At 54.4% G+C, this 22,282-nt stretch overlaps 9 protein-coding genes across 9 annotated transcripts; 5 read left to right on the top strand and 4 right to left on the bottom strand.

Annotated features, from left to right (window-relative positions):
- The first annotated feature begins 66 nt into the window (after window positions 1-66).
- BO72DRAFT_261738 (putative short-chain dehydrogenase) lies at window positions 67-1,307 on the top strand. The gene is made up of 2 exons (XM_040940128.1): window positions 67-1,105; window positions 1,158-1,307. Exons 1-2 carry the CDS (start codon window positions 195-197, stop codon window positions 1,264-1,266), a joined length of 1,020 nt encoding a protein of 339 aa, XP_040804838.1. The 5' UTR covers window positions 67-194; the 3' UTR covers window positions 1,267-1,307.
- A 480-nt stretch (window positions 1,308-1,787) lies between these two features.
- On the bottom strand, window positions 1,788-2,918 carry BO72DRAFT_444843 (uncharacterized protein). Its single transcript, XM_040943913.1, has one exon. It carries the CDS (start codon window positions 2,798-2,800, stop codon window positions 2,204-2,206), a length of 597 nt encoding a protein of 198 aa, XP_040804837.1. The 5' UTR covers window positions 2,801-2,918; the 3' UTR covers window positions 1,788-2,203.
- A 667-nt stretch (window positions 2,919-3,585) lies between these two features.
- BO72DRAFT_474930 (GMC family oxidoreductase) lies at window positions 3,586-5,523 on the bottom strand (the record flags this gene model as incomplete). The annotated part of the gene is made up of 3 exons (XM_040947302.1): window positions 3,586-3,803; window positions 3,895-5,109; window positions 5,181-5,523. The coding sequence occupies 3 exons, from the start codon at window positions 5,521-5,523 to the stop codon at window positions 3,586-3,588; spliced, it is 1,776 nt and encodes a 591-aa protein (XP_040804836.1).
- Window positions 5,524-8,034: 2,511 nt separating this feature from the next.
- On the top strand, window positions 8,035-9,072 carry BO72DRAFT_421843 (lipase family protein; the record flags this gene model as incomplete). Its single annotated transcript, XM_040942785.1, has 3 exons — window positions 8,035-8,116; window positions 8,170-8,341; window positions 8,403-9,072. 3 exons carry the CDS (start codon window positions 8,035-8,037, stop codon window positions 9,070-9,072), a joined length of 924 nt encoding a protein of 307 aa, XP_040804835.1.
- A 343-nt stretch (window positions 9,073-9,415) lies between these two features.
- BO72DRAFT_524786 (NAD(P)-dependent oxidoreductase) lies at window positions 9,416-10,317 on the top strand (the record flags this gene model as incomplete). Its single annotated transcript, XM_040949906.1, has 2 exons — window positions 9,416-9,524; window positions 9,590-10,317. 2 exons carry the CDS (start codon window positions 9,416-9,418, stop codon window positions 10,315-10,317), a joined length of 837 nt encoding a protein of 278 aa, XP_040804834.1.
- Window positions 10,318-12,820: 2,503 nt separating this feature from the next.
- BO72DRAFT_444842 (uncharacterized protein) lies at window positions 12,821-14,025 on the top strand. The gene has a single exon (XM_040943912.1). The coding sequence runs from the start codon at window positions 12,915-12,917 to the stop codon at window positions 13,740-13,742; it is 828 nt and encodes a 275-aa protein (XP_040804833.1). The 5' UTR covers window positions 12,821-12,914; the 3' UTR covers window positions 13,743-14,025.
- Window positions 14,026-14,789: 764 nt separating this feature from the next.
- BO72DRAFT_524784 (uncharacterized protein) lies at window positions 14,790-16,332 on the bottom strand (the record flags this gene model as incomplete). Its single annotated transcript, XM_040949905.1, has 4 exons — window positions 14,790-14,888; window positions 14,950-15,282; window positions 15,334-15,832; window positions 15,934-16,332. 3 exons carry the CDS (start codon window positions 16,330-16,332, stop codon window positions 15,050-15,052), a joined length of 1,131 nt encoding a protein of 376 aa, XP_040804832.1. The 3' UTR covers window positions 14,790-14,888; window positions 14,950-15,049.
- Window positions 16,333-18,292: 1,960 nt separating this feature from the next.
- On the top strand, window positions 18,293-20,321 carry BO72DRAFT_370200 (uncharacterized protein; the record flags this gene model as incomplete). The annotated part of the gene is made up of 2 exons (XM_040940948.1): window positions 18,293-19,812; window positions 19,859-20,321. 2 exons carry the CDS (start codon window positions 18,293-18,295, stop codon window positions 20,319-20,321), a joined length of 1,983 nt encoding a protein of 660 aa, XP_040804831.1.
- A 113-nt stretch (window positions 20,322-20,434) lies between these two features.
- BO72DRAFT_421836 (TauD/TfdA dioxygenase family protein) lies at window positions 20,435-21,954 on the bottom strand (the record flags this gene model as incomplete). Its single annotated transcript, XM_040942784.1, has 5 exons — window positions 21,527-21,954; window positions 20,958-21,475; window positions 20,847-20,895; window positions 20,659-20,790; window positions 20,435-20,610 (listed from the first exon to the last, which is right to left on the bottom strand). Exons 1-5 carry the CDS (start codon window positions 21,693-21,695, stop codon window positions 20,435-20,437), a joined length of 1,044 nt encoding a protein of 347 aa, XP_040804830.1. The 5' UTR covers window positions 21,696-21,954.
- Window positions 21,955-22,282: the final 328 nt, after the last annotated feature.

Genomic DNA, 22,282 nt, shown 5'->3' with positions numbered 1-22,282 from the left:
AGTGTCCCAATCCGGCAAGCGCCGATAAGGCTGGCGCCTGGCGAGCTTATCTCCGAATCTCCGCTAATCCACGATATAGATGTCGACTTCACGACAGTATAAATTCAGCTGCTCATGGCTCCAAGACACCTACTGACAGATGTTCAGTTCCAACTCATTCCTATTCAATAAAGAAGGTCCACCCAAAACGAAGAATGCTGAAACTCCTCGCCCAACCCTTCCACCCGCTCACTCTCCCCGCACCCACCTCCTTCGCCAACCAAACCCTCCTCATAACCGGCGCCAACACCGGCGTTGGCCTCGAAGCCGCCCGTCACGCACTGACCCTCCACGCCGCAAAGGTCATTCTCGGTGTCCGCGACCTGACCAAAGGCGAAGCCGCCAAAGCCGACCTCCTCAGCACGACCGGCGCCCACCCCAGCCAAATCGACCTCTGGGCCCTAGATCTAGCCTCCTTCGCCAGCGTCAAAGCCTTCGCTGCCCGAGTAGAACAATACTTCCGGGATGGGCAAGGGAGGATCGACGTCGCGATCATGAACGCGGGGATGGCGTCAGGCGAATGGCATGTGACGGAGGACGGGTGGGAGCGGACGATCCAGGTGAACGGGCTGGCGACGGCGTTGTTGAGTCTACGGGTCTTGAACGTGCTGCTTGCGCAGGCGAGAGAAGATGAAACGTTGCTCTCGCATTTGGTGATCGTGGCGAGTGATGTGCATATGTCGGCGGGGCTTTTGGAGCGTTACCAGGAGAATACTCTGGCTGCGTTGAATGATCGGACGCAGTGGGAGAGGTCGGCGGCGGCGAACGGCCCTGCGGAGCGGTATGCGGTGAGTAAGTTGCTGGGTGTGTATAGTATGCTGGAGTTGGCGGAGATGGTGCCACGGAGGGAGGATGCAGCGCGCACGCCGTGGGTGGTCGTCAATGCGGTGACGCCGGGGTTTTGTAAGTCGGAGCTCCTGACGAGGGAGAAGGCACCGGTGGTGCTGCGGGTGATGCAGTGGTTGACTGGGCGGACAACGGAAGAAGGGGGCAAGGCGCTTGTTGATGCGGCGGCGAGCGAGGTGGAATCCCATGGGGGGTGGTTGGAGAATCAGGCTGTTGCTGAGTACGTATGGCCTGGATTGAGGCTGATCTGTGCTAACATGCTTCTGCTGCAGTCCGGGAGAGATTGTCACTAGTAAGGAGGGGGTCAGGACAAGGAAGAAGGTGTGGAGGGAGATGTTGGAGGTGCTGCGGAAGGTCGATCTGGAGCTGCCTAGGCTTTGACCATGTCTTTGACTGGCGGTGCTCAGGGCTTGGGTGGTACATCTCTTCAGGTTATAAGCTATAATTCGTCAAGAGTCTAGATTCAATTGTCATTGGCTTGTTCGACTGTGCACCTGCGGACGATACTGCCTAGAGCCATGCTATATCCTGCAATAGGAATTCTCAGCTGGGTGCTTGATAAAGTCGGTATCTTTTCCCTCTATCTGTTCCTCTTTGCGTTTCTTCCTCCCCTGTCTTTGAGCGCACAAAGTCACTATAGTGCTAGCAACACCGTGCGCAGATCATGGAAGGCTTCTGGCGCCTCTAACCGACGGACTCCCAAAGCGTGCTTATCCCGCAGAGCCGATGACTCACGTATAAAGTATTTCCCGGCGGCAAAAGCCCATCTCTCTACACCCGAACCTTCTTAATGTAAACCCTTACAAAGAACAATTGGTAAGCTAGATTGTGCTACAATGACCTTTGCCGGGAGTATCCTTTACTAAATGCCCCGGATACTAGTTCGCCTACAGATGCAACGGTTACTCCTGGCTGATTCACCGCACGTGCTTCCCCCCTACCACTTTCCCACATTCTCTGGTATGGTCTCGGTAACTCTCGATAGTATACTTTCCGACGCCAGTGAAGCGGCCGACGATAATGATGGGCTTTGCAAGCCAAGCAGTGAAACCCCCATTCGGGGGATAGCGTATTGCGGCTGAAGAATGGCGCCCGTATAATCTCCACGAAACGCTTGGGATTCGAACAATGCCCATCGAAAACGTCTGCAGATCTGGGGGGCCGCCCGGGCCTCTGACTCGGTTGGCGCACAGATAGTCGCGAATTGTAAGCCTCGAGTTGCTTGGAGATCATCTCCGACGCGTACCTTTCCATCGCCTCGGCTGTCCCATGGACAGCGAATCCCGCTTCTCGTGCGGAGCCATGATCGAACAAGGTCTCACGGCGTCGACATTTGATCCCTCGAGGCGAGTATTGGCCCGGGAAGCTCTTCATGTGAGGCAGACGCGCTAGATGAGTCGGGCCCAGCAGCCCGAATTTGCGAATCACATCCTTCCGGGACAAGGGGTAGGTAGTCGGTCTTCTCGGTGAGGCACAGGAAACACACGCGGCGACAGGTGAGCAAGTAGAGGTAGCCGCCGAAATCGCCGCACCCGTCACACTCGGCGGTGGAGAGTGTCTCGTACAGCGCCTGGCAGGAGAAATTCCGCGCGGTTTCGAGGTTGAGGCTGCCGCGAAGGGCGGCGGGCGTGTGCGCGAGGATCTGGCGATATTGCGGAATCGAGCCCGTGACGAGCCTGGCTCTTTTGTTGACGCGACGAAATTCCGTCATGGACCGTATGTCCAGCGCAAGGAGGGTGAGGTGGAGAATCCCGAGTGGGAGCTTCTCAAGAGAACCAAGCCCGTAGCGCGCAGAATGAGGATCGAGCTTCAATTGTTTGTCCAGCCGCAGGGATTCGTCAACATCATCCAGTGTGTTGTCCGTGAGGTTGAGGAAGACATAGGTGGACTCGCTTATCAGTCTGATTCCTGACATTGTACTGTGGTATGCAGTTGGAACGGGAACATGTAAGACTCATTGCGAAACAGAGTAGGTAGATGCGGACCACGTTTGAGAACGGTCGGCAAATGAGCGAGGATTGTCCCACGACGAGTAAGTCAATTGTAGGGAGATTGAATGGGAAGCGGGAAACTGGATCATGGATATCCACTCATTCATCCTCCGAAGGGAGAGGATCACGTGAAAACAGGTCACCGAAATTGACAGAGGTCCTTGTATGTTAATGGTACTGTACTGTACTGTAGCTCCCTCTCTCCCCTACCCCTCTTCTCTCTCAGGCGGAAATGCACGCAGGGTAATGCGTAATGTACTGTAATGACAGGACATTTGAAATGAGCTTTACTGAGAATCAAGGAGGCATTCACCTTCGCCACCGATAATTCCAAAAGCTTTGGGTTCTCCACTTCCTATACTGATTTCTCCAAGAGCGGTCCCAGAATACAACATGGGTGGAATTTGACATAGTCATCGCACTGTGCCTATAGGGCAGGAGGGTGACAAGGCGAGAAGTACTGTTGCATACTGCGGCACAATATGAGAGGCCAGGAAGATTAAATGAAGATACAGATGAATAGATAGATAAATAAACAACCGGATGGACTTGGGAGCTTTTGGTTCGAGGTCGACAGGCGGGTGTAGGAAGGTTTGTGCTATGCTACAGCAAGTTAAACCATATTCAATGATCGTAACAGGACCCAAACAGATACTCTATCAAATCACGTCCATGCCATTCTCTAACATACAATCAAACAATGACCAGTCTAAAACAAAGCAGACTCCTGCTTGATCAACTCCGCCGCCCGCTCCGCGACTGCATACAAGGTGCTAGTCAAATGACCGCAGACCTGGAAGGGGAGCACCGAGGCGTCGACGACGCGCACGTTGCGGGTGCCGTACACCTTCAGGCTGGGGTCCACGACGCCGCCCTTCTCGCGGGGCATCATGGCGGCGGTGCCGACGGGGTGGAAGTTCGAGCGATCTGTCCAAGCATCCATTAGCCATCCTCTTTGATACGAGATAAGAAACAAACAAAAAAAAAAAAAAAAAAAAAAAAAAACTAGCAGACTCACAGTTCCCATCCAGCAACCACGCCTTCCACTCCTCGTCTGACGCATCATCCTCCAATGGCGGCACCGTCACCCCCTCCACCAGCCCCTGCAGCGGCTGCGCGTGGAAGGTTTCCCGGATATACCGTGACACAGCAATCTGGCTGTCCAGGTCCCAGTCGAACATGTAGAAGTTGGGGTTGATCGCGGGCATGGCGGCAGGGTCCGCCGAGGCGATGTGCACATTGCCACGCGCGAAAGGCAAGAGCGTCCAGGATTCCGAGGAGATGCTCGCGCTGCCGCCGGGGTAGTACAGGATCTCGGCGATGGGGACTCGCTGGGTGAAGATGAGGTCGTACTGGACCTCGAACAGCTCCTTGAGGTGCGCGGCCGTGATGACGCCGTGGCTGACCGCCGCAGCGGCGTGGGCGTAGTCGTCCAGCTTCTTGCGCAGGGAGGCAGCCACGGCGGCGGTCTCGTTGCCATACACGTCGTAGATGTCCGGGTAGACGACGTACTTGGTGCCGGCCAGGGTGGCGTGCGTGGCGGCTTCAGCGTGTGTGTTGGTCTGATCCTGCAGGTTCTCACCGACGGCGGGGAGATCCACCTGCACGGTGATGTTGTGCTTGTGCAGGAGGGTGGCGTTGCCGATGCCGGAAAGCTCGAGGATGGCTGGGGATTTCAGGGAGCCTGCGGAGATGATGACCTCCTGGCGCGCAGTCACGATGGTGGTGGTGCCGTTGGCGGTGGTGAATTCCACGCCGGCGGCGGTGACGGCCTTGCCCTTGGGGGCTTCATCCTGCCAGACCAGGCGGTTGGCGAAGGTGTTCAGCAGCAGGTGCAGGTTGGGTCGCGCGGCGACGGGCCAGTAGTAGGCGCGGGCGGCGTCCTCGCGCACGTTGGCAGCCACGTTGATGGTGGCCGGGTAGACATTGATTCCGCGCATCTTGCCGCCGTTCACGTCCTCAGACCAGGGGACCCCCAGGCCCTGGAAGGTAGCGTTGATCGTGGCAGTCAGGTTATTGGTCGGGATCTCGCCCCAGCCCACCGTCAGAGGACCCTGCTCGCCGTTGTAGGAGATGTTGAAGGTCGCCCCGTCCAGGCGCTGACTGCGGGTTGGGATGGTCAGATTCTCACTCTGCAGATAGTAGGGGAACAGGCTATCCCAGGTCCAGCCCTCGTTGCCGATCTGCTGCCAGGCGTCGATCTGCACGTCTTCGGCACGGGTGTAGGCCATCCCTGAGCAGAAACAACAACATGAGTCAGTAAGCATGTCTGAGAGACAGAGATGATAATGGGATGTAGTATACCGTTGATGGCGCTGGTTCCAGACAAGGCTTTACCAGCACGCATGACCATCTGAGATTTGCCGCCATAGGTCTGGTTGACCGTCTGGTACTGCCAGTCGATGTCCGTGCCAAACGCCAGGCCATAGCCGTCCACGGCCGTGACATTGGCATTATGAAGCACGGAATCACCCGCCTCAATCACGAGGACAGATACATTGGCGTTTTCCGACAGGCGATTGGCAATGACCAATCCGCTGGTGCCGCCGCCGATGACGATGTAGTCGTATTCGGCCTGGGAGGCGTATGTGATGGGCGAGGCCAATGCCGCCGTCAGGGCACTCAGGAGAAAAACCGGTCGGAACATGGCGAAACAGATGTCTGGCCCTGGTGATTCTTGCAATGTTCACCTGCTTCCATCAGGGTTATATAGCTCTACCCCTGAGGCTGAGCGGGCGGTTTCCGCCTTCCCTTCCCTCTCTCTTCACACCTGAACTAGACAAAGATACACACACGATCGGTCAGCGACGGGATAATTCCGCGGAAAGACTGTCAAGTGGAACCCAGCACGCCATTGACGTTGAAACAAAAAACGGGTATCCGGTGAAGGCAACGTTGAAGGTTATCAATCGGACTCCACCGGACTCGGCATGCCGAGGAGCGAATTGACTGGTTGTGTTCCGGCCCGGCACGGATAGATTACAGTCGATCAGGGTCCAGTCCCTGGTTGAATGCTGATTCGAGCCTAGTTCAGCTGCCTAAATCTTCGTCCTCCTGACTAAGAGTTTGTCATCGGACCCAGTTCCCTCTTCTGGCGTCAGATAGATTGCCTAAGCCAGGGACCAAGACACTAAGGGTGGAGTCGTTGCCGTGCTGGATAATCTTCAGGAAGGATGATAAGGTACTAGTCAACTTGCCTCTAATCTAGTGCATCGCTTCGGAGTAAATTGAGTTGATGATAGATTGACCTTGTCTCACTACCTAGTATTCCTGTGGTGGTCGGGTCATCTTCGGGGAAAATACCATTGGTGAGGTTCTGCACGGCATCCTATAGCCTAATTTCTTGTGGAAGATGCCATTATCGAACAAGCAAAGCAGGCATGCGAAAACATCCGAAATGGTGCTTTTCACACGGGAAGGGACCGCCGTTCAAAGAATTGACCCGAGCACGTCAAAGCTGATTGCACCCGAATGATGCCAACTAGGCACCATTGTAGGATCCCAACCTTATTTGGGGGCGATGTATGCTCCCGGTCTGTCGAATATCATTGGTCGGCTCATTAATCATTTTCTAATCAAATGACGTGGCCAGATTGGACCTGAATGGAGGGTGTCATACAGTATCGTAGAAAGAGCTAGGTAGACATTCTTCTCCCGGCCATGTGGAGGTGCCGGCCGAGAGTGACGCCCGTCGCTTGTCTCCAAATTTGATTTTCATCTACAGGGCTAGTGCTGACTATCTTTCTGGAGCTCACTCTCGCCCTTTGATAAACAGCCAAACCTAAGCCTCGCAATCTAAGAGTCGCAGTGCATTTGCTGAACTGTTCTTAACCGGGTTGGCACCTGATTCACTGGATATGTCCCACGGTCGGACAAGTGTGCTTGTCAAGCCACGTTGGCCAGTAACAGATACAGTCGCGGGGATGTTGCCATCCAAAGAGACGATGCGGGGTGGAAGGTTGGATAAACACTGGATAACCTCACGTTGTACGAGGCCAAGAGGGAGCCGCTGTCAGCCATAGCCGCGGCCCAAGCTGAGTGTGACATCAATCCGAGGTCTGCTGCTTCTCGGCGCTATTGACAAGAGTGTCTTCAACTATTGGAAGACAAAAAGGTCTGTCTGGTTTTCTGCCTGTGGCTTCGGACGTCGACACATGTGGGACTTCTCCTACATCACGTGACCGTTGGGTTCTGCTTGTCACCGTGTCACTGCTTCTGTGACACCTCCGAACCGACGTGTTGGCATCTCCTCGACAGTCATCTATTCGTGAGCATCATCGACAGACTGCAGTGGTCATCAGGATGGTTTGTGCAGGCGAATGAGCAAGCAAGCCAATGTTAATACAGGAATCTCGAAACCCTATGGGAGCTCTCGGCTGGCCTCGGAGACTTTAGGATTCACTTACACATTGAATTGCACATACCCAGAGACCAGATCTTCAATGCCATGTATCAATATTATAAAGAAGTCGGCGATTTCCACATGCTAACTTCCCCGATCACTTCCCCGCACGGCAATTCTCCCGAGAGTGGACGCACTGCTCGCTGTCGGTCCGTCCAAAGGTCGATGGGTGCCATGCGATCACTGGATTGATTCTTATAACTCTTTCTGGGTGACTGCATCCATATGAATTGACTTTGCTGAAAGCGACCGCACATTCCGCGCGTGACCCGAGAAACTCAATCGTGGCTTATGCGCATCCCTTGCTAGGGTTCTGTGTGGGCCGAGTCACTCCCAGGGAACCTTCAAAGTCATCGGAATCTTTTACTGGGTCGGTCGACCTGCCAAGATGTGCATTGATAGACGACTGAGCCAACCTCGACGTAATGCCGGAGCAGCCCTCCGGCAATCATTTCTTCAGGAAGCTGCCATTTTTGGGCATCGGTCGAGCCCGTCTCACTGGTTGCGCCTTCTCCATCCGGGCGGGGTTGAGATGAACACATCTCATTCGGTTCTTCCGATCCTGTCAAGTAAGTGAGCTCGGAGCCTGACTCTGGGAGTCGAAGGGCTATGGTGTTCCACGTTGCAGAACAAGCCTGAAGGTTTGCACCTGGCTGGGCCTGAGAAGCCAAAGCCAATATAGCCGACCCAATCTCCAATTCCCCGGACAGCATCTCCGCCATTTACTCTTGATCTTCAGTCTCCTCCCAGCACGGGATGGCCCTTCTCAATTGCTTTCTAGCCGTGCTCTCGATGCTGGCATCGCTGAGCCAGGCCCTTCCTGCTTTGCAGGCGCGCGGTATGTATTCGCGTTCCATCATTTCTTATCAACTGGTCACTGATCCCAGTCAGACGTTTCCTCCCATCAACTCTCCGAGTTCGCATTCTGGGCACAGTATGCAGACGCCGCCTACTGCAGCAACAACTATGATCCCAAGTCCTCGGGAGCGAGGATCCGGTGCTGGGACCGCGGCTGCCCAGCCATTGAGGCCACCAACACGAGTATTGCGCTTGCCTTCTCCAAGTATACCATCCAGCCGCGATGTCCCTGGGGGCGGGTCTCGACTAATCGTTTCGACGAATAGTGCCACGATGACCGATACCGCTGGCTTCATAGCCGTGGACCACACGCACCGCCGCCGCATCATCTCGTTCCGCGGCTCCTACTCGGTGCGCAACTGGCTGGCGGACGTGATGTTCGTCTTCACCGACCCCCAGCTGTGCAACGGCTGCCTAGCCGAGCTGGGCTTCTGGACCTCATGGAGGCTGATTCGCAGCGACGTGATCCGACAACTCGAACAGTTACAGAATGCGTACAGCGACTACGACCTGGTGCTGGTGGGCTACAGTCTTGGCGCGGCAGTTGCCACTCTGGCAGCGGCGGATCTTCGCACGCGCGGGTACAAGGCGGCGCTGTACGCCTACGCGTCGCCGCGGGTGGGGAACGAGGCGCTAGCGCAGTTCATCACCAATCAGGGCGGCAACTACCGCTTCACACATACGAACGACCCAATCCCGAAGCTGCCGCTGCTGATCATGAACTATGTGCATATCAGCCCCGAGTATCATATCCTGTCCGGAGATAATGTCACCGTGCGCCCTCAGGATGTGGCGGTCTACGAGGGCTCGGTCAATTATGCTGGCAACACGGGCACGGGCTCGCCCTCGCTGAGGGAGCTATCGGCGCATCGGTGGTATTTTCAGTTGGTGGATGGGTGTAAGGAACGGGGGTTCCCTTGGCGGAGGGGGGAGTAGCATAGCATGCAGTTCTGGTGCGTGTGACATGACTTACGACGTTAGTGTAGTTTTGCCCTCTGTGATCATGAAACAACGTCATTTCGGTTACAGTTCCAGTGGGGAAGTATAGTAACTATTCGATACGAGGAAAGTGGCGGAGTCGGGGCCAAAACATCACGGCTCGCCAAAGTCTCCGTCCCTGCGCGGAGCATTTTCCCGGGTAGCACCAACACAAGGCTGACCACGGCAACAGAAACATTATCCATCATATAAATATGTCCTGGCATACAACTTCAAAATAGTTGAAATCAAATCAGAATCCAAAACCTCAACTCTTTATTTGCTGTATCAATCCCCGAAAATGACCTCTCCGGACCCCCTCCCCACGATCGCCTTCTTCGGCAGCACAGGCGGCTGCACCCTGCACTGCCTCGTCCTCGCCCTCCAAGCCGGGTATAAGTGCAACGCAAGTACGCAACCCTAAAAGAAAAACACCACCACCACCTCCTCTGTCATGACCACTAACAATTTCCAGTCGTGCGCACGCCCGAAAAGCTAACCACCCTGCTCGCCCCCTACAACCTCCCCGCCCCGGCCCTCAAAAACCTGCACATCATCCAGGGTAGCGCCACCGACACCGCCGCCGTGCGCACCACCCTCCTCGCCCCGGACCCAACCCCGGGCACCTCCGCCCCGAAGACCGTCGACCTGATCATCAGCGGCATCGGCAGCAAGCCCAACTTCTCGAATCTGCTGCACCCGACCCTCGAGAACCCGACCGTGTGCCAGGACGGGATGCGCACGTTGCTGGCGACCCTGCAGGCTCTCCAGAACGAGAACCAAGGGCAAGGCAAGCCCAAGCTGGCCGTCATCAGCACGACGGGCGTAGACTCGAAGCGCGACGTGCCGGTCATGATGCTGCCGCTGTACAATTGGATGCTGAAGGTGCCGCACGCGGACAAGAAGGCGATGGAGGCGATGATTCTTGCGGATGCGGCGCTCGGGGACGGCCGGGCGCTGGCCAGCTATCTGGTCGTGCGGCCGAGTTTCCTGGTCGAGGGCAAGGATAAGAAGGTCCGCGTCGGGACGGAGGAGGAGCCCGCCGTCGGGTATGGCATCAGTCGCTCGGAGGTCGGGCGGTGGATCTTCGAGAATGCCGTGCTGGCGTTCGACGGGCCCGTCCAGGTCAAGGAGAAGGTTAAGGGGATGGGGATTGGGTGGGCTGGGGGGTATTGGGGAAGGTTGGTTAGTATCACTTGGTGAGGTTGGGGTCTACCTGTTGTTTAGGGTTGTGTTTAGCGATAGTGGATATATGATGGGACCATGCAGGTTTTTGGTACGGGGAGCGTTTGATTGTTTGATTGTTTTGATCAGGAGTTGGATTTCATTGAACTAGACTACCTAGCAGGAAACAGCTTACCACACTCACTGATTCGTTTTTCAACTCTGATGAGGCAGAATTCAAGTCACAACACTGCAGTGGCATGGAACCCGACCCGCAACGATCGCCCTAGGGAACCCGGATCCGAATCAAACCAGGGGAATCGGCGTCGCGATCCGCGCGGCGGGCATCCAAATCCAGCATCTCCGTCTCGGTGAGCACATACAGGATCAGCTCCAGCTCCCCCCTAGGACGGTCCTGGATATGGAAGTGGCGCCCGATCTGCCGGCGTCCACACCCCAGGCACGGCACGAACCCCAGCGAGAGCAGCCAGTCGATCAGCTCCTCCATCTTGTCCGCATGGATGATGACCGCCACGATGGGGGCGTCCGGCCACGGCGGGAACGCCCAGAAGATGTAGCGCGGGCCCACCACGAGGTAGTACCGGTACCCGCCCTCCTCGAGGCGGCGGATAAAGTAGTCGTACCAGCCGTGGTCGAGTATTACGTTGGGGTCCATTGGGCTCGGTCGGTCGGTGGTTGTGGTGTGGTGTGATGCTGGATTCGCGGTTGTGACTGTGTGGGAGGTTGTCGCGGGGGGTGAACTCAGTGGTTGGTACACGGTGGTCTTCCATTTATATCATGTCTTCTGCTGGAGTCGTCGGTCGGTGAGTTTGGCGGGAATTCGCATCTAATCTGAGACCGGTGCGGGCTTCATTGTTGAGTTGCATCTTATGATGGAGAGCTTCGTCAGATAGTGAAGAGTGTTGTGGATTTTGGTGCCATCTTCCGGAGATTGCTATCATACTAGGGATCTGGTGCAGCTTCTAGCTTGGGGGTTTTCGAGATCGATCGGTGGTGGCTGCTCCAGTAGGCGTGCTATCCCGAACCTGGTCCATATAAAAGGTACTTGTTAGTGGTTAAGCGAGTAAATTGACGCTCTACATCTTCCTGATCCATCCATGTTTGTGATGAACACCAGACTTATAGTTGTATGCCATATCCGGTAAATCGACGAGGTATTTGCATTCATCGATCATGTAACCAGTGGATTGGTAATTAGAGCCGCAATATATATTGAGATATTGTATGGGGCTCTGGGTCAGCTGCCACATGACGTTCAAGGACTTTCTCATTGACACCAAAAGTATATAGAACTTAATAACAAAATCATGCTGGAGAAAGGTAGCTCCATGAACAAACTTCACTCTTGTAGAAGGAGCTGAATCGCATGATTTTTTGATACAGTGTTGGAATATAGCTTACGCTCGAATCCGATCCGTCCTCATCGCACTAATATTTTCGAACAATATAAGCTGAGGAAGAGAGCTCACAGCACATTTTTGATCTCAAGATGGTTTATTCGCTCGATTTAGCTTGATTGAAGTATATATAATGTTTAAAATAAAAGACTTCGTCTAATGAAAGGGGGTGGGAATGATTCTAAAAGGGTATTGCTACTGTTGCCGGCGAGCGCCTTGTCTAAAGGCCACCGGACGTGAATTTGATGCATGTAGGCTGGAGCGCGTTTGGTTGCGACCGGCAAAGCTAGAAACGCCACACAGACTGGAAACAGTCAGCTCCAGACTTCCTCGCGGTACAGAAGTGAGCATGTGATGTACTTTTTTTGGAGGTTATTGCCTGCTATGAGGAGGTTGAGCGTTAATGTGCGAGTCGGCGTCTAGAAAGTTACCCTGACTCGACAGATCGTCTCACCAAGAGAGGCAAGATTGCCCTAATCATCCTAGAAACCGGGTTTTCGATGGTTCTCGAAGAGCAATTACTTTCTACCTTGGCAAATATTCTCAACTAAATGATCAGCTATCCGCCCTGCTCGGTGACTGTGCGTGCGACAAGGCTGGGAAATAATCCCATGACCGCATATAATAGCCATACAATGAATCAGTGGCTGCCAGCCATGAAACGTCAACAGTCCTCAACCAACACAACAACCAAGTCCAAGGAACAACGCGACTACTCTGACCTACGGCCGAAGCTCTCCATGTGTTACATCCTCATTCCAGCCGCGGAATGCCCGCCAAACCCCAACGGTATCATAGCGTACCTCAACCGCGCCATTTCTCCTTCTTTAGAGCTATGTTGTCGATCCGAGTCGGAGCTCCTCAAGCCACAGATGTATTCCAGGACGCGTACCACTCCACAATCTCCTGTCATATGGCTTCGAGCCTCACAAAGCATGAGTAGCTTGCCTGGCGTCATCAAGACCGAGCACGCAAGGGGTGATGGCTATATTAGGGCACTCCGAGGCTCCGGAATGCGAGCCATACGACACGCGATGGCCTTGTTTGAGCTTTCTGAGAAGTATACAACAGAATATAAACAAGACGCACTGCCGTCTGCTGCAGCTCGAGTTCTTCATCGGGCTGCCGTGCGTTCTGCTTGTTTCATTCATTTTCATCCACGCGTTCTCAATATACCCACAGTCCTCTATACCCAGTGTCCATTGCTCCAACCAAGCCATGAAGCCTCAAAGCCTCCTTAGCAAGCTCGCCCTGCTGGGCTCCGTCCCCTTCGCCCTAGCGGACACCCTCAACATCGTCGCCCACCAGGACGATGACCTCCTCTTCCTGAGCCCGGACCTCATCCGCGACATCCTCTCCGGGCAGGCAGTACGCACCGTCTTCCTCACGGCCGGCGACGCCGGGCAGGGGACCAGCTACTGGCAGAACCGGCAGCTGGGGTCGCAGGCGGCGTACGCGCGGATGGCGATCGCGGGCAACAGCTGGACGGAGACGGACGCGGGGATCCCCGGCAAGGACATCTCGATCTACACGCTGTCGGAGAACTCGTCGATCTCGCTGGTCTTCCTGCACCTGCCGGACGGCAACATGGACGGCACCGGGTTCGCGGCGGACAACAACGACAGCCTGCAGAAGCTGTGGGACGGGGCGATCGACCACATCACCACCATCGACGGCTCCGGCACGACCTACACCCGCGACGAGCTGATCCACACCCTCACGGCCCTCATCGACGACTTCCACCCGGACGAGCTCAAGACCCAGGACTTCCACAACACCTTCGGCGACGGCGACCACAGTGACCACTACGCCACCGCCTTTTTCGCTACCTCCGCTCTGAACGACGCCAGCTGCCACCCCGATCTGACCGGCTATGAGGGCTACGGCATCAACAACAACCCCGTCAACTTGGATGCCTCGGACATCGAGGACAAGACCAACATCTTCTACGAGTACGCCGTGCATGACCAGGGCACCTGCAGCTCCTCGACGGGCTGCTCGACGAGACCCGAGAGCGGGTGGTTGCAGCGACAGTACACTGTCTAGATGGTGGTGGCATTGCGGATGGCCTGATTGGGCGCACTAGCACAATGTGAGCATGGGTGGGATGGAGCCCATATTGATTGTGGGATGGGCCGTCTGGGACGGGGATTACGATATACACATGTTTTGCTTAGTTGACGATGTTATGCAGTTGCGGCTTAGTTAGAGAATGGATAATGAATGATAGACCGAAGTCACATGTTCGAGTGCTGGGGTAGAGTTGTGTGCATTGGCACGGCGGGGGAAGGGGAAAACATTCCTCGAATCCACTGACACGAGGTAGCTGTATAGAATTCCATTCGAATACTGTCGGGACAATGCCCCTGCGTCATTCCGCGCCATGTTGATCATTGAGTAGTTTTCTCCTCACACTGTATTTTTACAACACGTGTTAGCCAGGGTTGGGCACTGGAATGTGTGACTCGTCAGCTTGATTGCCTGTTCAGGCAGAGGCACATTTCATCACCCCCTGACTCGGCTTGGAAGATTTCAGGCAACAATTCAGGCAAATCTCCAGACCACGGCTGGAGGAAGGTAAAGTACCGTGACGGTGTGACATTTCATCTCACTCATGCACAAGGATTGTAAGCTGGACTACACAGCATCTGATGTACAGCTCAACCTATCTATCTAGCTTACAGCTGTTGAAATCACTTGCTAGAGTAGACAAATACACAGTCGTAACAATATTTGGAACATGGTTAAATCGATGTGATGTGGCATTTCAAACTGTTGGTACGGGGGCGATTCAAGTTGACGTGACAGTACACTCGTCGGTATCCTTCGACTCCTACGTCACCTGTACAAGAAGATTCCGTACAGCACAATCACAACCACTAGTATTCCAAAGCTCGACGTGTATCGAATTGAGCACTCTAAGTCTGAACCGTGACTATGTAATTGGAATTTACCTGAGGCAATGATTCGAGACCAACATGGCCAATCGTGGGAATTACAAACATGATGCGTGTATCAATGCCCCCAGTCAGATATATATTTCATAAATTAACCTTTCTTGATCGGTTCGTCTTGTGTAGTAGACACGAATTACCCGAGGCAAAGCACTAGCCATCGATCGAGATGCCGAAGGAGGCACGGTTATTCCAGCAACCGAGATAATCAACTGGGAAAAAGCAGTGTGTATGTAATCTATGGTGAGGATTAGAATTAGCGTAAGCCGCGGCGAATAACACCTCAAATTAATCCGCACCAGAAAAGACTTGGCCAAAGAATGATCGAGTCAGAACGTAAAATGTTTCAGGCATCAGGACCACATTCGCAGAACAATATGGCACGATGAGGCTGTACATCTAGTGCGCAACCTTCTGCACCAATTGCTCCGTCGTCTGGATGGAGTGTTTCAAATGATCCAGCACGAGATTGATGGACTTCTTCTGGCCCGTCATAGAACAGTTTACGCCACCCTGGAATTGCTGGAAGTACGTCGTGATGCCGATCTGGGTCTGCCTCAGCCGCGCAAGCGTACGGCTAGTGAGCATGTCCATCACAAACTTGTTCTCTTCGTCAGGCAGCTCGTAGCTCCCTATTCGAATGCGATCGGCTGACAAATTGTTAGACCTCGGGCGAGACCTACCGCCAGCGGATATTCTCGCCGAACGGCTCTTGTCTCCGTGTAAGCTGGGAGAGAGCACCTCGCCAATGGCCAAGAGGCTCGAGCGGCGGGAGTGCTGAGGCGTGTTATGTGTAGTAGGAGTGGGAGGCTCGTGGGATAAGGACACGCGATCGTAGATGACCAGCTGCAGCCAGCGCAGCACCAGCCGCAGACTCATCGCCAGCAGTAAGAGTGCGACGTGATCTCCGTCCATGCGACAGAGCGAGCACCCGAGCAGCGCGTCCCATCTGATCCGGATATCCTGTGTCGCTTCAAGGACGATCGGGAATGCAATCGGACAGGGCTCAGCTTCCCGTTTCCGAAGACTCGACAGAGATTCGGCCTGCACGCCCACGCAGTTGCACTTGTGGCAGGGAATACTGGCGTTGGCCCTTACTCCTGGAGCATCGGACTGAGGCTGTAGGAGCGGGTACGATGAGAGAGGCGCAGGGAATGACGAAAACTCTTCTTCTGAGAACGCCTGTATGTTATTCTTGGAAGAGAGAAACAAGTGCGTGTCAGTGGTTTTTCATATTCCAGGTCTGGGATTCGCATTAAAGAGGAAGCCGCCGTTGGACATACTGGAGCGGCAGAAGACGAGGTACCCCCAGATTCAACCAAGTAGGTCCGTGCCAGACAAGCAGGTGCGCTCGAAGACAAATTGGTATGAAGGTCTTGATCCGATAGGGTCGCTAAAGGTGATCTGAAACTGAACTCATCGGGACGAGTCGTTGTCGGAATCTCGAAATTTCCACCCGTCAGTAATGGTGACTGTGGCAGATTCCAGTTCCATGCCTCGGACAGTTCGCTGTCTTGGGATATCCCGGCACAAGACGAGGAATCGGTCGTCGAAGGGGGGCTGACTGTCTTGTTTTTGGAACCCTTAGGTCGACCGATGCGGTTGGGAGCACTGTAGATGCACGTATGTCTATATCTTGTACAGGTCATACAAGGCCGCCCGCCGGAGCATTTCATCTTCATGTTGTGGCATGAGTCGCATGCTAAGCGCACCCTTCTTGCGGAAGTAGAGTCCATAGTGTGGCGTAGCAGAGAGATATCTGCCGATTTCCAGGGAGCCAAGGTCGGCTGTAGGTGTTACTGTAGACGAGGTAGCTGTTCAACAAACACTTGCGGAAAGCGCAAGAAGAGGGTGATAAAGACATACTTAGACCCTAGAGTCCAGGATTTGTATACCTGTAGAAACCGGACACCTCCGTAAGGGAGGACCAACTGACAGCTGACGTTTGCTGTTGCACCTCTAACCCATTCTTTTCGTCCAAAATTCCCTGATTTCATGGTTCACGACAGAGGATCGACCTCGACGCCAGTGTATCCAATCAAATGTGATGACTCACTTCTCGCCTGAGCACAGTTCGCCTTGACATACGGATAGCGACAGGCCAGAGAGCATTTCCCTCGGCGGGCACTGCCCCAGTCCACCCCAGCCCGCCCGCCTGTACGGCCCAGGGACATATAAGTCAACGTCCGACTGCTGCAGCGGTGGTTGAACCGTTGTGTGATTGGCCTCAAACTTGGATATCATCAGCCAAGCCCCCTGTCCAATAGCAAGGTCAAAGTGCATAAGCTCCTGCTTCAACTGCACTATGATTTCAACCCCAGCAAGGTGTGCACGAGAGACATGCTATACCCGCCAATGATATGTCAGAGAATACTGCGTCCAACCGTGTAGCAACGGTCGTGTTTCCACGCGGTTGAGTAAATTGTTCGTGCCAAAGACAGGACAGCTTCGAAGTTCAGGCTCGAGACTGGCCGAAAAGCAGCTCCTCGCCGAATTTGGGTTGACGCGTGACCGGCACAGGCCTATTGTCTATGTAAGGGGCAGAGCCAGACCGAAGGACGGTAGCATCAACTGTCTCTCCAGGCTGGTGATTCCCAGTTCCGGAACAGTGTCCCGGTGGGCCAAACAGAACACATGGTGAGCATTGATGTCTGCAGCTCAACTCAGACTGTCCCTGCCTTCTTGTTCGGCACTTTCATCCTAATCACAGTATGCCCCTGTGGCCTCAACTCCCTGTTAAGCTGACAGGTGCGCGACCGCATAGCCGGCTAATGCTTTTGCCAATTCAGAGGCAAAGCCCTGTCTATCGGCCAATGGCAAAGTCCATTGTAAGTACTGGGTCCCTGAGAAGACGGTCGCGTGGGGAGTCGAAATATGTGCTTGTTCTGCAAGAACGTTGGGGCAATCTAGTACTTGTCACGAGCGTGCCTCGACGTGGGGCAATAGTTCTGACAAGCAAGACGCTTACACAGCTACAGAGCAGGTCATCCCATCCTTGAGTATTGGCGGATGCAAGCCGATGCAAGGGGTGGGAAGAATCACTGAGCCCATCACCAATCAGACCCGGGACACTCTGGCCGAATCCGCTTATTTGCTGGTGAAATGTCCCGAGCATTGTGCTGCAGCTTGCATTCATTGCTAACTTGTCTTCAGACAGGCAGCAGAGTGAGCTCTTTGGTAGCTGCCTGCTGCATGATCAACCAGCATGTGTTACTTCTCCTTGTGCTGGTTCTTTCGCTGACGGAGTGGAGCGGAGCGGAGGAACAATCACGTGGCATCACGTGGCATCACGTGGCCGTCGACCAACCTTCCCTTTTCCACTTGCTGTTCTTCACTTCCTCACTTGTTTACATTGCATTTTGCATGGAACAACTATCGTCTCTCTCACTCACGTGCAGATCGATCATAGTCTGCACATTTCACAGATGGCCCCTTCAGCTAGTTCATCAAAAGTGGAGACTCGATAAGATAACTGATCCTTAGCTTGGATGACGTGCGTTTGGTTGGCGATGGCCTCAGCCTCGGTTGTCCAAATGGTGCTGCAGTGCGGGGAAACCTAACCTTCGACCCTTTGAGCCTTTCTAATTGCCCTTCCGCGGGGCTTGTTTCTCCATGGATCAACATCTTCACTCACCCTTCATCATGAGCACAGAGGCTCGTGTTCGCAAGCGCATTCCCAAGTCCTGTAAACGGTGTCATCGCCGCAAGCAACGCTGTGTGGGGTACCCGACATGTGCGGGATGTGAGGCCGCTAACCAGCCATGCTTGCGCTCCGAAACCGTCCCCTCATGGCATCACGCTATGTCCAAGGGAGCCTTGGTTCAAAGAATTGAAATGCTCGAATCCCAATTGGCCACCGCGTTACAGCGCCCATCGCTGGAGCCACATGCAGATCAGGATACGGCGTCAAGCCATCACAACCCGGATCAGTCTGCTGTCCTCTCCCTGTTATCGCTTGGTCGCGAACACAACCATGGCCCAGCATATCTGGGGCCGTCATCGGGCCGGACCATCGCGAAGAATCTAGGTGGTATCGTAGACGATACCGTATGGACCGAGTCCATCCCCATCAATGCTGGTTTCCAACACAGGGAAGGCATTGCCCCGATCCCCTCTGCATTGAGCAGCACTACATCTCTCCCAGGTCTTGATGGGGGCTTCAAGCTCATCGATGCTTTTTTTCGAGACATGCATACCCGACTTCCGTTTCTGGATCGCTCCGAGATCTACCACCTACACCAGACCATCCACCAGAACAGTCCTGCTGGGATTCGCGGATTTGAGACTTTCAAGATCTTCATGGTCTATGCCTTAGGGGCCTCGATACTACAAATGACTGATTCATATGACTCAACCCCCCCTCGCGATTTTTGGACTGCAGCATCCAAGTCCCACAGCGCCCTCAAATCAAGTTCGACTTATGCGAGAATTGAGGCAATCATGTTACTGGTCCTCTATGATTTGCGCTCAGCCTCGCATTCGACTGTGTGGTATACGATAGGCCTAGCAATGCGTATCTGCGTTGACCTTGGGCTACACCGCGAAAGCCAGTATCGAGCGATGCGACCGCACGCTGCCCAGCTGCGGCGTCGCCTGTTCTGGAGTGTATACTTGGTCGAGAGATACGTGTGTTGGTCTCTGGGCCGTCCGTTCAGCATTGCCGAAACAGATATAGATGCTGATGTACCGGCTGACATGGATGACGCTACCAACGACGATCGGCAAATTGATCAGATGGTACAGACTCCCTCGGACCCGACGGCGCCAACACCAGGCCCAAATCTCCGTAGATTTATTTCTACCATCCGACTTCAGCGCATCATGTCTCGAATTCACTCCGAGATATACCGTGTCGATCGAGACCTACCAGCATTGATCACCAAAGTACCCCCGTTGATGGCTTCTCTCGAAGAATTCCAGCAGGCTCAACCTGTGATGGCACCCGAGGAATCAACCTTCGTACGCATGCACTGGTATAACTGCATCCGCATGCTACTACAGCGATTCCTTAGCATTCTTCCCTGTGAGGATCCCCTGATCCAGAAATGTCTCTCCGTTTCCGGCAAAATGTGCCAGTGCTTCAAGACACTGCGGCAAAGAGACTCATCTGGGTACTCATTTCTTCTGGTCAATTCATTGTTCATGGCTGGATTGACGATGTGGTAAGCTCTGTCAGACTCAGTGGAGGAGCGCGGCTGATCAAAGTAGTCTCTGTCTTTTCCGGGCGCCCCATCTCTGGAGCGTGGCAGTGTCGGACGACTTGCGGGCCTGCTCGTTGGTGATGTTTATGATGGCGGAGCGAAACACCACCCTCCGCAGATATCGCGATGGGCTAGAAACCGTCATGACCAGAGCCATTGAGTTCGTGAATAATGCCACCACCACGCCGACCGACAATACAGGAGGGCTGTCAGCAGCCCCGTCCGGCGAGCCATGGTGCCACATTGATGGAGCGTCCCGTCCTGGAATGCAAGCTACCCACGGGTCCCATGGCCTTCCTGAATGGATTGATTTACCCACCCCACCTACCGGTGCTGACTCAATTCCCTACGAGGAATCGAGCCTACGATGCCACGGATTACAAGAGATGCTAGATAACCTGCACTCGTTTGGCGATATGCTGACGGATGATTTCTGGGCCGACCTTCCGTGGACATCAATGGCAGGATAGCGCCGAGATATGGCCGGAAATTCAAGCATAATTCATACATATCATTGTCACTACGAGCAGGATCATGAAAGTGTCATTCCACATTTCGAAGCACATATGCCAGTCTCCCACTTTTACCAGTGCGCAGGGGATAGTGTATCCTCAATACCCAGATCTTCTCTCCTGGACTTGCTCTCCGGATCGAAATAAGGAATCTCACCCACCCCCACGGCCCGGTTTCCACTCCTCGGCCCGAAGCCTTCGTGGTCGCCAGTAGCGGTGTGGAAGACACTGCGATTGTCCCAGATGGCTGGTCTTTGTTAGCATGAATCGAGCCACAGAGATCATGGAGACCCACCAATATCATTGGGCTCGTTCCATTTGAACCGCACTTGGAGATCATGCCCGTGGATGATCAGATCGTTGAAATATTGGAGCATGTTTGCACTCTCTTTGCGACTCAGTTCGTTGATCTTGGAGGGGAAGGCGCCTGATTGCAGACCTCGTTAGCATTATGCTTGGGTTCCGGATGCGCCTCAGACTCACCAGCAGGAAAAATCGACTTCCACCCGGTGATCGGGTTCGTGCGCACCACCTACACCCCCATAATCAGCATTCCCACCTGCCATTCACATTCGAACTAAAGGAAAGACCAACCGGATGAACCGCCACCAACTCATCGCCCACATTGACTGGCGCGCCTCGTTCCCCGGTAAACATCTTGAACCCCCCCACCTGGGCCATTCTGCGAAACCCCTCGCCAACGTGCGTGACCGTGAGCCCCTCCACAAAGGTCCGGTACGGCTTACTCAACCGATCATACATCTCATACCCGGACGCCCACAGCGTATCCCCGCCGGTGGTGGGCAGCTGGATGAGCCGCAAGCTCGAGAAATCGGCCGGCGCCTTCTCGAACGCGATGTCACTGTGCCAGACGGCCGCCTGGCTGGTGTAGTCCGACCCCTTGTACAGTTTCTTGCGGCCTTCGGAGTTGATGGTGCTGATCTCGGGGTCCGGGTCGCCGAATTCGCGGGCGTCGTTGGTGACGGGGTGGATGTGCAGGCCGTGGGTGGTGGGGCGGGTGGTCAGTTCGCCGAGGCGGAGGATGAGCTGCTTCTGGAGGGCGTTGGTGAGGTTGTCTTGGGCGCGGAAGAAGACGACGCCGCGTTCGGCGACTGTGTGCTTGCGTTAATGGGATGGGGGGATTAGGTTTGGGGTGGACGAACTCATGACGGCCAGATCGCGGATGCGCTGCTCCGCCTCTGGACTGTTTAGGATATCGTCGACGATGTTGCAGCTTCCCTTGAGAAATTCATTGCCGATCACTGGGGTCACCATCACGGGGTGAAAGCTGTTCAACGACCCGCTGGACTGGATGCGTGGATGGGGCGCCATTTTGTAGAGTGGTTAATTTCCTGTGGTTTTCTTGTACGTATTCTTCCAACTCAATGTGGATAGTTACATAGATTCTGCTCGGAAACTGCATGTCTTATCTATTCGTAGGTTTCAACGCAGGTCGGAAGGTGAAGCGTTGGTCGACCGCGCGCATCGGCTTTCGGCGTTTAGATGGAGCTTGACCGTCTTGTGGGGCTATCGCCGACCACCGTCGCGCCCGCGCAGCCAATGTTTGAGGTGCTGCGTGACACCATCTGAGCCTTGATGCTTGTGATATGCCAAGATTTAGGCGTGCTTGACAGCGCTTTGAAGTATCAAATAGACATCCTGGTTCTCGAGGACATCGCATCGTGGGATGATGTTCGGCCTTATGCCGCCTTGTGCATTTGTACCTGGATTGCGGGCCATGCCCTCGGATGTATCGGCTCCTTGGACGCAAGCGGTGTCCAGGGCCAAATGGTACTGCGAGTTCTCAAGACTTACATGTGTAGATCTCAGATGTGTGTACTAGGCCCACTGATGAGAGCGATCGCCCGACACATACTGCACCTAGATCAAGTCTGACCTGAAACTACCATCTACACCGA

Source organism: Aspergillus fijiensis (genome assembly GCF_003184825.1).
Source record: "Aspergillus fijiensis CBS 313.89 unplaced genomic scaffold BO72scaffold_7, whole genome shotgun sequence".
Lineage (NCBI taxonomy): Eukaryota > Fungi > Ascomycota > Eurotiomycetes > Eurotiales > Aspergillaceae > Aspergillus > Aspergillus fijiensis.
This window is presented reverse-complemented; position numbering and strand designations above follow the sequence as displayed.